We start from the raw sequence: 13,887 nt of genomic DNA on the forward strand, positions 1-13,887 counted from the left end.
TTTTTTTTTTTTTTTTTTTTTTTGATTTCACTTCGTGAATTCGAGCCGGCTGCCGCTTGTCTATCTATTTATGACAGTTAGTTGTTCGCAACGTCGTTCTTCTTGTCGGTTGTTTTCAACATCGATGTCGACAGATTAAAACAGGTATGGCGATGGTTCGCAGAACCCACAATCTGTGCATATTCTCTGTATGAAAGAAAGAAAGAAAAAAAAAAGAATATTCGATGTAAAGAGAGAGGACATTTAAAAATTTGAAATTTGAAATTTAAAATTTTTAATACAGGTTTAACGCCTCCTACGATGTAACGTGCCGAGTTTGTTTTGTCTCCGATTTTTTCGACTCGCACAAAATGGCCTAATCAAAGGAAGAGGACTGATCGAATCTGTCAAATTTACGAAGATTCATTTGGTTCTTTTCCCCGTATCTCGTTCGATCATTTGATTGTCATCATTGAGATAGTTGGAAGGAAAGAAATTTGCGATGCAAAATTTCTTAACGACACGCTATCGTCGAGTCCACAATAAAATCAAAGATGTTCGATTGTCGGATTTCAAATATAAATTCTCCAAAGTACGTTAAAAAGAAATTAATAATCTTTTAACTCTTCCTTTTAAAAATTGAAATTGGTCTTGATTCAAATTAGTTCTCGTTGATTTTTTTTCTTTTTCCTTTAGGGTATTAAACAAATCAAAGAATTGCGTCAACACATCGAATCATTGCCTTTGATGAGCAAATTCTCCGTTCTCGGCACGAAGATCACTCAATTTCCGTATCACGATTATTGGCAAAAATCATTGCCGTTCAGATACTGGACATTTGGTTTGATCGTTTGTTTGCCTGTCTTTTATCAATTTCGATCCGTGGCAAAGGCTAACGCGAAATTGAGTCGTGAGAAATTGGAAATGTTTAGACAGAATATAGAAGGACAGACGGAAAGCAATGAGATTAGGAAGTAAGGACGTATTTCACGTGATAACGATTGATTCGAACGGAAACACTTTCGGGAAGACAATCCTTTTGAAGGTCTCTCTAAGGTAGAAGAAAGATAGAAAAAAGTATTACGGTTCAATTAATAAGCTAAGAAGCATTAAACGAGACTTGAAATTATTCGAAATATCTTTATCGCATCAAAGTATAAATAATACAGTGTTTGATAATCGGACCATTGAAAGGTATTAACAAATCGATCTAATGAATAAAGTTTAAAACAGTGATTGTCCATTATACGATATAATTTAAATGTTTTGATGCAAGATGTAAGATAAATTGTTGTTCGTATTAAACGTGACATTATACGTGAAATGTACATTGGTCGTTTTTTTTAATGTAACAAACTCACCGTTGGATAATCTTCCGTTAATCCGAATTCGCCTAACCGATAATACACCGACCTATTCTCTACGAAACTTTTGAAATCGTATCGTGGCATCGTTGGAACTCTCATTTGCCAGAACGGCTCTCTGAGATTCGCTCCTAAATTCAATATGTCGCGTTGCCTATAATAGATTCGGAGCGGTAACTGAAAACAAAAAATTTTCAAATTATCTTTAACTTTATCTTCCTATTTTTTTCTTTTTCTAATTAATTTTTTCTAATTAATTCACACACACACACACACACACACACACACACAAACCTTCTCTTCCTTTGTTTGTTCTTCCTCCTTCTTGATCGTTTCCTCGGCGGGTGAATCCGGTCTTGATGAAATTGGCGTTTCATCGGGTGTTGATGATTCGGTGGTGGAGGGTATGAAACTGGAGATTCCACTTGATTCACTCGCGGTACTCGGTGAAATCGGTGGATTGCCAGACAAAATTCTCAAACCTCGTTCGTACAAAATTCTTGCCCCTATAGAGGCAAAATGTTCAGGCTCTAGACCAGATAAAGGCAAGGCTATCGATAATGCCATTATTATTCTTTCTTTTTCTTTTCGTTTCTTTTCGTTTCTTTTCTTTCCTTTTCTTTTCTTTTAAAATCTTGTTATAATTTCAAACTTTTTCGTCGATGTATATCAAATTCTCTTTAGATTTTACTTCAATTGGAACGATCGATTGCTAGAGACCGTTTACGACATTAACCGACAACTAACTGAAGATTTGATAGGCTCTTCTTCTTGTACAATAGGCAATTCTTCTTCTTGTACGTTTGTATAATATCTTCTCTATAATAATAATATACGTATACGTATATTCAAATGAGATTGTATGTGAAGGTAAACACGACCTTTCAAATTTTTGAATAGGATTAGTAACGATTATGTTACATATAATGATATGAAATAAATATTATAATTTTTTCGATTATTTAGTTTAATAAAAGTAATAAGAAAGTTTAAATTTTACATTTAATTTAAAAATGATTAATTTTTAATTTATTTATCATCACTTTAATATTTGTATTATTCTATGTTTTATGTTGCCTTATTATTTTTCGTAGAAAAAGTATTTTAAATCTTGTTCAAAGATTTATTTAATAATTTAGCAAATTATAATATCCTTAGGATGGTAAAGATGTGAACGTTTTTATCGACGAAAGGCACTGATCTTCCGTCGGTAACTGCTTGCAGTTTCAGCGTTTACCGACAATTCATTTGCCATTTGTACCGACTGTATGGAAGAATATTTCTTTATCGACAGCTGTATATATATTTATATACTGGGGATAAAAAATATATTATCTTATTTTATACAATTTAATAGAATAATATCGTAGAATTGGAGCTAAAAATGAGTTGTACAATCATCGAATTTTATTTAGAATTTTGCTCTGAAATTATTAATTTTGAATTCATCTCTTTTGTCGATAATGAAGATTTCCTTGCGCTATCCCTTCAGATTTGTGTTGCACCTATTGGCTAATAGAGGGTTGCTAATACGAAACGTTACTACTTTTATAAGTAACATTTTCTCGCTAGTGCTCGTATGAACCCTCAATTATTATATAAGGATCGTTTATAGCAAGTTTTCCCGTGGTCCGGTGCTACTCAGGAAAAAGAAGATGGACTCTTCAAATCCACAAATAAAAACCAGGTTCCTACGGATCCTTTCATCTCGTCACCTAATCTTCAAATCGACCTAAAACTTCTCACGGAGGAGAGAAAAAGGGGGGGACTCTCGTTGGAGGGGAAAAAAACGGTCTTGCGATTAAAACTTTATATATAATGTATTATACTTATATTCCGCTTGGTCCCGCTTCATCCAGTATTAATCGTTCCTGATGGGGGAAAAAGGATTGATTGAAAAAACTTTGGAAAGTTATATAATGATGCTCCCTTAACCCTTGAAGGTGCAGAAAACTGGGTTTTATCGAGAAGATGGACAAAAAACTTCTTAATGGCAAATAAATAATAAAGCAGGCCAACCTCCAAAAAAAATCCTTCATCGACTGTAGTAGTTATCACGATCGACCACTTTTTTGAATTTTTTCATCGTTTCTTTTTTTTCTTTTTTTTCTTTTTATCGAGATATTTTTTTTTATAAACCTGAGAAAGTACTTGCGTTATTTTCAACTCAACGCAAAATTATATTTCTCTTTTGTATCGACTTCTGATGCCTCACGATCGTTTTTCTCGAACACATCGTTAGATACATCAGAATCACGATGCAATAGTAAAAAATCCTATTTGTGAGAGTTAATTACGAGCTTATTTATCATCATACTTTTTTTTATCTTCTTCCATTAAATTTTCCGCTGATTGAACAATGTTCAATATGCGCAATAAGATTACGAGATGAATAAAAATATACAGATATAGCAATGAATTTGGAAAATTCAAGATATAGCAATGAAGTTGGCATCGACAATCGTCTACGACGCGGTTACTCCACATTTCGTTATCGACATATTTAACCGACGCAAATCCGAACGACGCAACAACGTATTTTATCATATTTTACGCTCTCGTAATGCAGGCCTATTTTCTCTGCGTAGCATAATGGCGCGTTTTCTTGCGAACCGGCTTGACCACGTATACCGGGTGTCCGGATTCGCGCGCGGAACTACACGACCCATCCGGTGGCCCTAGCAACGCACATGCGCCCTTCTTGGACTCTCGTCTCTTCAGTTTTCTCTCTCCGGATGGTTGGGGATTGGCCCGGAGTAACACCCCCTCATAATGGGTTCACCCGTCCGCGCTGAGCGCGGGAGACCGACCGGGAAAGAGACGGAAAGAGGGTTGAAGGGTGTCAAAAGGAGAGAAACTGGACGAGGAAGCGAGAGGAACGGAGCCAGCGTAGAGAGAGAGAGAGAGAGAGAGAAACGAAGTCTGAGCGAAGCGGGGCGAGCGAGAGGATGAAAGACAGGGAGAGGCGAGAGGGAAGAGGGCAACGGAAGCCATATTGATTTCCCTATGTTTCCCCGTATTGTTACTATAGCGCCCGGTGAGGGCGCGAGGAGAAGGCAGGTACCACCCTCGTCAACCATCCCGCGCGCCAGCCACCCCTCGACAACCACCCCCCGCGCAGCCAACTACCCTGTGTGTTCCGTTCTTCCAACCGATGGTCGTCCGATGAGAAAGAGAGACTATGGACGATGGACGTGCGTTTCCTTCCGGCCTCTCGTTTCTTTCTCTCGTTTCTTTCTTTCTCCCTTGTTCTTCTCTTTTCCACGCGTCCTGCTGTCTTCCGTTGTCCTGTTGTTCTTCCTCTTCCCTCTTCCTCTTCTTTTTTTCCCCCACCCCCGCTATATCCAGGAATTTCCAGGATTGAGAATATCGGACAGAGTACGACGCGATTCTTAAGATCGTTTCCAACGTCGAATACGGAATCGTATTGTGGAGGGTGGGAGGTTTATACAATCTCGAAAAGTCATAAACGGTTCGCGATACGACTCTGCCTGAACGATGCCTCCTCGGGTTCAGTTCATTCACGCGATGCCGTTCGTGCGTGGCTTAATATTTCCCTCTTAATGTCGAAACATCCCTAACGTTTCGCTTCTGCTAAACGTACACGGAGCACACCTGGGTGGTCCATGGCCCGATATCAGCTGCGTAACTTCCCAGACGTCCCGTTTTTCTACGCCGCGTCCTTTGCTCTCCTCCGGGAAACGAAACGGAGGAGAAAAGGGGGGCACGGAGGATAGGACGGAAAGAGAGATAGAGAGGGAAAGAAGGGATAGAGGGAGGGAGAGACGAAGATAGTGTGGTTGTTACCTAGTGATGCATGGCTCGGTAATAGCTACAATACAACCAGCTTACAAGAGGGGTTCCGTTTCCATCCCGCTCGCCGACTTGAGATTTATTGCTCCCCGGTGGATTGCGGATTCCCAGATTCTCCGGTTTGCCCTTATAAATGACTCCTATTAATTGACCGTGATGCGAGACAGGAAAACAAAGAAACGGGGAAAATGAAATGGGGGAATAATCGGGTGGAGGATGGGCTCGATATGATAATTCGATTCGACCAGAGGAAGGGGTAATCGCTCCGGCCCTCTTCCCGTTCTCGAATCTGTCGTCTCGAATCGAGGGAGATTCGAACGATCGATCGTAAAATCGTGATCAATTTTATTATTGGCTGCAACGTGGCGGGCACACGTCCGCCGTTGGACGCAACCGGGGCGACGACGTGGATTTCGTGGACACGAGTGCGGGGGCCTCTCTCCGCGTCCGTTTTCTCCGCGTCGTGGCCGTTGTTCGGGTTTAAAGTGCCAATCAAGGGATGAAAGAAAGAGGCGGAAAAGGAAGAGAGTGAGAGAGACGTACGAACCTCGTGTGCCTCGGCCACGTGTCCGATGCGCGTGAAGAATGAAACCAGACACACCCACCGTGCACGCGAACGCAGACCCCCGTGACCGTGCGCACAACCCCATAAATGCGATCTCGATGATATTAAAAGCGTGCTAATGCACTTAATAGCGAGTTGCCGTGTGTATCCTGAGAGCACGCGTGGTAAGAGCTGTCAAAACACACGCGAAAATCGCACGAGATTTGATCGACCTTGTTCCTTATTTTCCACATTTTCTCCAATTCCGTTTCCGAATCCATCGTCCATCGTCATCGTCCATCCCCACGATTTCGAATCGCTGAATCGTTATACCCCTTCCTTCTTCGAGGATATATAATATAATCGGAGAGCCAAACCCTCTGCACCCTGTGAAATACAAATTTATGGCATCTCGCGCTCGCAGGAGGAGATCGTTGTCGTCGTCCAGGCGCGAGGTGTTCCGACTCGTGAAATTTATGCAAAATCATGCGCGGCTACCGCGGTGGTGGTGGGTGGTTTCCATATGTGGATGGACCCGCGGTAACCGAGTAATAACGTAAGATTGAAGGTCGCGCGGGTAACGGGCCATCCGGCGCATTCTCATAACATGTAAAACACCGGGATTACGGGATAATAACGTGGCCAACCTTCGTGTTTGTAAAGTTTACCACGATAACCACTCCGCTCTCTAACATTCGCGTTGGAAGATCGTTCGAAGAGAGAAAGAGAGAGGGAGAGAAAGGAAGGGAATATATGTAGGCGGCCGAGATAGGCGGAAGATAATGAAACGGTATGGCGGATCGTAGGGTGTCGGTGTCCGTCCACGTAATTCCGCAGTTCCAAAGTGTCCGCTCCGGAGTGGACATTGGGGATTCCACGGTACACCCCCCGCGGCTTTAATATCGCTTTATTAACCCACTTTGCCCGCCCGACCGGATTTCTCTCGGAGATCCTCGCGACGGATCCGATCCTCCGATCAATTTCGTCGAGGGAGGAGAGAGAGAAAAAAAAAAAAAACAACAAGTTTCATCCACGAATATTTCAGTTGATTCTTCTTCACGAGAGATTCGAGAGGTCCAGGAACGTTTCGACAATCTGATCTCTGATAAAATTTTCTCGGACGATCGATGCATCTTGGAATAATCTTATCGATAATCGCGTGCGCTCTTCTTGCATCTCGATCGAAGATAGAAGATATATCGAGCGGGGAGAGGATTCGTTGCCCGCTTCCTCTTTGTGACGAGCTTCGTACCGGACACCCCGTAGACACTGTGAAGATGTCGCAAATTGGATCGTGTATATAACCGCCGCCGTAATATATCGCCAGAAGATCCGGCAATCCCACGAAACAAGGCTCTTGAATCTCCGCACGCCTGACTTACGCGGGAGCCGGCTTAACGGACCAAGCCGGCTTCGTTTGCGCAAACGAAGCCACCAGATGTCGATCTGAATGTATCTCACCCTGCTGTTGCCTCCTTGATAAATATCAATCATCGTCTTCCTCTTCTTCTTCTTCTTCTTCTTCTTCTTCTTCTTTCTTTTCCTTCTTCCTCTTCGCTCGAGCGGAGAGCCTCTCTCGCCACGACATACCACGTTTTCGCTTATTCGACGTCTTTCGCGAGACAACTTCCAAACGATTCGGGATCAGCCAGCCAACAGTGAGGAGGCCAACGGAAGAAGAGAAAAAGAACGAAAAAAAAAAAAAGAAAATGTAAATCTGGCGCAAGCCGGGAGAAGGCACCCTTTTAATCCACACAGGGAGAAAGGGAGAGGGGGAGTCCCTAGTCGATAGGCGGGGGATTATCACGGGGTATCATATGGAGCCTCTCGAAAGTGAACGAGAAAAAGCGTAGAAACGACGAGGCGGGGCGAGAGAGAGAGAAAGAGAGAGAGAGAGAGAGAGAGAGAGAGAGAGNGAGAGAGAGAAAGAGAGAGAGAGAGAGAGAGAGGGAGGGGGAGAGAGAGAGGAGAGAAGGAAGAGGGAAAGAGGGAGAGCTGGGAGAGAGAACCCCATGGTTACCGGCGGCCAGAAGTGGGGCTCCCGTGGCGAGAAGCACCGTCAAATCCACCGCAAATGCTCTCGAGTACTTCTTCTTGGTCGGACGTGAGCGCAAGGGCGACCACGAGAGAGCACGTGGTACTTGAACCAGTTGGGGACCACCGAGTGGCTGCCCGAATGTTGCTTGCTTATACGCGTATATACGATCGGCCAGAGTAACGAGGGAAAAAAAAAAGAAAAAAAAGAAAAAAAAAAAAACCGAGTGGCACGGAAGAGCGAGAAATATATTACGTTTATCGTATTTGTTTTTTTTTTTTTTTTTTTTTTTTTCGAACCACTTGCTTCTTATGCACGACACTTGACGCGCGGATATCACGCGACTGGATGATTCGTTCGCAATCGTTTGAAAAAGGATTATTAATACGAGGCATCTTAGAATAGATGCAACTTTGACGACCGTGAATTCACGAACGAACGGAAATATCATTCCCGATTTTTCTCCATCCTCCTATCGTAATTATCGTAATCGGGCAACGAATCGATAAAGCGACACGAGTTCTTCAACTCGGGATACTTTTGTCGTAAAAACTGGGAAGGAAGGATTCTTTGCTCCCCGCCGCGGCGGCTGTTGGCGGGTTTCGAAGTCGGGAGAGCCGAAGTTAGCCCCTGAAATCCAGATGCGTCTGAGAGCATGCATATCGCGCTTATGTACACGAATAAACGATAAACACGGGCGTGTGAAGACGCATATACACGCATCGGCGCGTATCGTTCCAACGCAGAGGTCCGCGAGACTCGGGGTGGGTGAGTCGCGGGGGTTGGAGCCGGTTTGTAACAAAATCAATAGAGGGGTGGCGCGCGAGAGGACACGCGGCGCAGTGGCGGGGGAGCGGGGGGAGAGGGGAGGGAGGGAGGGGGAAGAGGAGAGGGAGGGAGAGAGAGGCTGTGATAGAAGCTGCACGGGGGTGGTTTTCGAGCGCAGGCGCATTAGGGGCCAGGTGGATGGTGGAGGGCTAGGGAAGGGAAGACAAAACCACCCCGCCGGCTACTCCCACCTTCTACATGAGGCGACGGACTGCGATGGAGTGCCTCCTCCTCCTCCTCCTCCTCCTCTTTTCTCCTCCTCTACACCACGGGCTACTCCACCTCCCCGTGTGGCTCCGGCTCAGGGGTTGTTTGCCTCTTGTTGGAGCGGTAGGTGCTGCCACCGTGATGCCGGGCGGTCAGTCGCTGAACTGACGGAGTTGGAACTCATATCCCGGGCATTTTATTTCCGCGAGGTCTCGAGGATGTGCCCGCGTGGAATTCGACGAGGGTAATTCGATTCTCGAGAAGAGAGAGAGAAAGAGAGAGAGAGAGAGAGAGAGAGAGAGAGAGAGAGAGAGAGAGAGAGAGAGAGAGAGAGAGAGATTCGGTTCGAGGAGATGTCTGGGAATTCCGTACACATTGATTCGATATTCCGTCGCACAAGGAACAGGATACTGGAACGAATTATTATTTCGAGAATTATTCGGCGAATTTGTCACTTGACGAACGCGTTTTCGACGCGAGTCAATTTTCAGTTCGGAAAATTTTAAAGACTAAGATTCTACGCGTCCAATAAATTCGGATACGGAGTACGCAAAGCGTGTACATATATATATATATATATATATATTATGCGATCCATAAATTTCGCAGAGGCTGCGTTCTTCTCCAGCATGCCTCCGTCAAAGACAATACGCTCTCCGCCCCGCCGTATTTGGCATCCTTACCTCCCGCTGGAAATGCCGTTGCTACGAGGTACTAATAAAGTACCATTCTTCCGCCACTCGGTCTATCTCTTCTCACCCTCACGAGCAAAAGAGATTCGCTTATTGTCACGCGTTGACGGGCGCGTGGGCCCTTGCACGCATTATTTCACGCAGGGGACGCAGAAAACATATTTACCATCGTACGGGGAGGGGGACAAATGCCTTGATTTGTGCCGAAAATCGGCCGTGCCCTGAAATCAAGGGTCGCGATAAAAGCATTAGTCGCGCGGCTAAGTGTTTTCCCAACTTGTCCCGGCCTTCTCCCTTTTGTACACTCCCCCTTTCTCTTCCAACAGTTTCTTCTTCCCTTGTGCAGCGACGTTACATAAACGTTACATCTCTCTGGTATCGACAGCTCGACGCGCTCCTTTCGTTTCCTTCCTTTCGTTTCGAGGTAGAAAGGCGACCAGAAATTTCCATTTTCGTCGCAATCAAAATCCCGGAGAGTTGATTTTCGAAGAAGGGTTGGTCATCGAAATTAGTGGGAAATAACGTCGACGAGGATGTGAAAGGAGTCGATAAGGCCTCTCTAAAGGTCTTCGGTCCCTAGTAGGGTGCAAGCGTGGAAAGGTCGTTCAGCTCGATGATGTCCGCCTTTAATTTCGTGGCCATTATCGTTTCAACAATAGTAGCCTATTAAATTATCTATAAATCTAGGAATGTTTGAATTAAAATTACCTCGGAGTTGAAGTCCGGTGAAAGTTGAAGCCGATGAAGTAACGACACGAAGAATGAGAGAAGGAGGAGGAGGAGGTGAAAACGGCCGTGTAATAACACGGATAGGGGCGAATAGAAATAGATAAAAGTAAGTGAAAGAGAAAGGGGCGGAGATAAAAGTCGGCAGAGACAGAGAAAGCCGCGGGGAGACAGAGATAGGGACTTTGTCTGACAAAGGATGACAGAATCTCTTTGTTCTCGCGGCTCAACGGCTTCGCTCCGTGGCCGCGATGTTTTGTCAAGGTCACTCTCATTCACCCCCTTTGCCCGCCTTCATCCTTCCCTCCTCTCAAACTAGACTTTGCGCGTATTTTTCCCCTTCCCATCCTTCCCCCTCCCCCGTTTCTAATTACTCGAATCGGTCGTGAAATCTACGTCCTCTGTTCGACGTGTATTCGATATTTTCTAAGATCGGTCGGCGAAAAGTTGGAACCGAATTCAGCTGATGACGCGTCGAGAGGGATGATTGGAGAAAGGATGATCCTCCCTCCCTCCGGAACACGAACAAGTGATCTTCTCCGCGGTTTTCGTTGGTTTGACACGAGGCTCATGGACAGCTCAAGGAAAGGATGAGGAAGAGTGCGGATGACAAAAGTGCGGCCGAGTCCATCGCACTTTCCCCGGTGGCGATGGACTCGTTTTTGGGATTGTCGTTTCTGAATGGTGACTTTAGCCTTCGCGTATGAATGGTATTTTCAGATATATACCCCGAGACCTCTCCATTCCCTCTCCCTCTCCCTCTCTCCTTCCCTCTCTCCCTCGTTTCGTCCTCGTCTCTCTTTCACGGTTTAGCTTCTCCCTGCGCGCTGGACCAACGGTCCATTGTCGGCTCGGACTCAATGGATGATGCTGAAGCAGCGGGGGTGGAAAGGGGGAGGAGGGATTGTCGTTGTAGAATTGTCCCCCCCACCGTGGCGGTCAACTCAAAAGGAAATGAGGTGCCCCCGACAGGACCTATCCCAACGAAAAAGAAGCCACTGGGCTGAGCGCGCTGGGGAAAGAAATCCACCACCCTCCCCCTCGCACGAGTGACATTTCCTCCGGATCGGTCTTCTCCAACGGTGTTGCGACCGTCTATTTCGCCTTTCTCGAAACGTTAATTTTCCGTGTCGACCACGTACGATCTATCTTCGTCGTCGTGTCTCCTCCATTTCTTTGAATCACAGATATATCTCGCGATCACGATACTTACGAACTTATTTTCGAAATTTTTGATGTCGATTTTTTTGCAAGAATATCTTTTCGATGATATTTGCGATGCGTATTTTAAATGTTTTTCTCGTGGTATTCTTTCGGAAGAGGAAAGAAGAGGAAAGAAGAGGAAGGAAGAGGAAGGAAGAGGAAGGAAGAGTAAAGAAGAGGAAGGAAGAGAAAGGAAGAGGAAGAAAGAGGAAGAAAGAGGAAAGAAGATGAAGGAAGATAAAGGAAGGAGAAGGAAGAGTAAAGAAGAGGAAGGAAGAGGAAAGAAGAGGAAGGAAGAGGAAAGAAGAGGAAGGAAGAGGAAGGAAGAGGATAAATAATGATAGGGATTTGGAAAAATGGTTAAATTAAACGCATCATCGTTTCCACGATCTTTTATTTCGATGGTCGCGTGGCCGCACAAAAGGAGAAAAAGAGGGGGATGCGGTTCGAAAGAATAAAACCGAGATCCAGGTTTCGAGACGAGTTTCTCGATTCCTACCAGGTGGTAGGAAACACGCGCAAGATCTTGAAGGATTTCTATCTCTTTACGACGACACCGCAACAGGAGAAAGATCTTTTCTACGATTCACACCTTGGCCATTCAATTTTCACGCCACCTACGATTTAAGTGACTCGGGGACGTGGCCAGGTGTGATTTTGTGCACAGCAATTCTTCCTTGAGCTTGACACTTTTCAGGTTTAGAAATAACATTTCGACTCCTCTCGTTTCTTCCATGTTCTCGTCAATGTACGTGTTCTCTCGCACAGATTTTTACACCGTTTATGGATTCTTCTGTATCATCGAAATCTTGTTTTCTTTTATTATCCGAAGAGAAAGGGAATCTACGAGATTTCAAAATTTGTCAACGAAATTTTATATTCTTTTATAATAATTCGTTAATACAACAGGAGTGTGTTTTGGAAAGGAAAAGAGCAAAAAAAAGAAAAAAAGAAAAATAAAAAGTATTCGCGCATAAAATCGTAGACCTCCCGTCGCAGTTATGAATGAGAAGGCATCCAACAAATGCTAGGTCTTGGAAGAAGGGCTTGTACTTTCCAGGAATTTTTCGAAGGGCTCTTCTAAGCCCGCACCCTCGAAACAACCATCGAAACCTCATCGGTTCTGGTCAATTTCGAAAATTCAAGGGAATACCGTGTAATTGAAAGGCATTACGCGGAAGGAGGAACGTTTCAGCTTTCGTTTCAGAGTAGAGGAGCTGCTATTTGTTTGAGTGAAACTATTTATTGATGGTCTTTCGGGAATACGATTGAACAGGTGAAGAACAGAAGAAGGTTGTTATCAATTAGAGAACCGCGTTCCAAAAAGAATCTACGATAAATTTCTAATAATCCAATTCCAATTATTAAACTATTAATCGTGACGAAATATTTAACGAGTTCGTCGAGAATACGAATTGTTCCTCATTGTTCGAGGATGATAATAAAGAGAAAGGAAAAAAATACGAAATGAGATCGCTTTGCGGATGGAGGGAAAAGGAAAGGAAAAAATCGATTTTTTTTTTCCATCCCTATCGAAAAGATAACGAGGCATGGACCTACAGTGACACCTGAGGTGAGGTCGTGACACGTTACGAGGGTAGCTATGCCAGACATCCATCACTTCTTTGTACAGTTGTAGAGTGACACCTGGTTCTTAGCCACCCCTCTTTCCCCACCGGTGCAGTACACCCCTGAGCTTCTTTTGAAAGTTCGCCTCGGCGGCCATGGTGGCCGGAACCACCCCCGAGAACAGCCTGGGGCAATGACGCGTAGCGGTTTAAAAATAAATAAAAGTGCAGAGGAGGGAGGAGACTTGGGTGATCGGTAAGCTGGCGCAAAGCTGGGATTATTTTTATTGATGACTCTCGCGAGTTCTGTATCCCGGAAAAAATCGGGAAAAAGGATTTCGGGGGGGGAAAAACTATGGATCGCGTTGAAGTTTATCGTTCGATCGCAGCTGTGGATACTTTATTCCATTTTTTTATCGTAATAAATAAGTTCGCGTCGAAGGTAAGATTGCTCGGTTCGGTTCGTCGTTTTTCATCTGGGCCGGGATGACAAATTTTAACGTCATTGAGGTAATCGATTCCGGATATTACAAGGCGGAAATTCTTTCGTGTCATCCTTTGACCTGCGAACGAACAATCCGCGAGATACATTTTTTAAAGAATTCCATCGAGGGAGTAATAATTTCGCTTCGATTCGATTTTACGGTACGAAAAAAGAAAAAAAGAAAAAAAGGATCCGAGAAACCGCTCGTCATAGCGATTGATGAATTGATCAACGGGAGATCCTCGTGGAATCCACGCCTTGTTTTTGCCAAGAAAATTTCTCGCGGAAACCCAAGGGAGATACGTTACAACCGGTCGATCCGTTTTCACAAGAATGGAAACTTGGAGAACGGAATCTTGTCCTCGTTCCTCTCCCCCCTGTCGAGAGTCTTCTCATTGATGAAGAACTGAAATCCAGCTGTCTCGGTTTCGGCGTGCCCTCGGA

General features: G+C 44.5%; 2 protein-coding genes across 15 annotated transcripts in view; one reads left to right on the top strand and one right to left on the bottom strand.

Moving 5' to 3' along the window:
- The window catches only part of LOC122716132 (transcription factor Sox-2), a 270,718-nt gene that overhangs the window by 27,806 nt on the left and 229,025 nt on the right, over window positions 1-13,887 (top strand). The gene's annotated exons all lie outside the window — the stretch shown is intronic.
- Window positions 136-1,910, bottom strand: LOC122716133. Its single transcript, XM_043938921.1, has 3 exons — window positions 1,638-1,910; window positions 1,341-1,520; window positions 136-186 (listed from the first exon to the last, which is right to left on the bottom strand). Exons 1-3 carry the CDS (start codon window positions 1,908-1,910, stop codon window positions 136-138), a joined length of 504 nt encoding a protein of 167 aa, XP_043794856.1.

This window comes from Apis laboriosa, unplaced genomic scaffold (genome assembly GCF_014066325.1).
Source record: "Apis laboriosa isolate Shangri-la unplaced genomic scaffold, ASM1406632v1 scaffold42_cov153, whole genome shotgun sequence".
NCBI lineage: Eukaryota > Metazoa > Arthropoda > Insecta > Hymenoptera > Apidae > Apis > Apis laboriosa.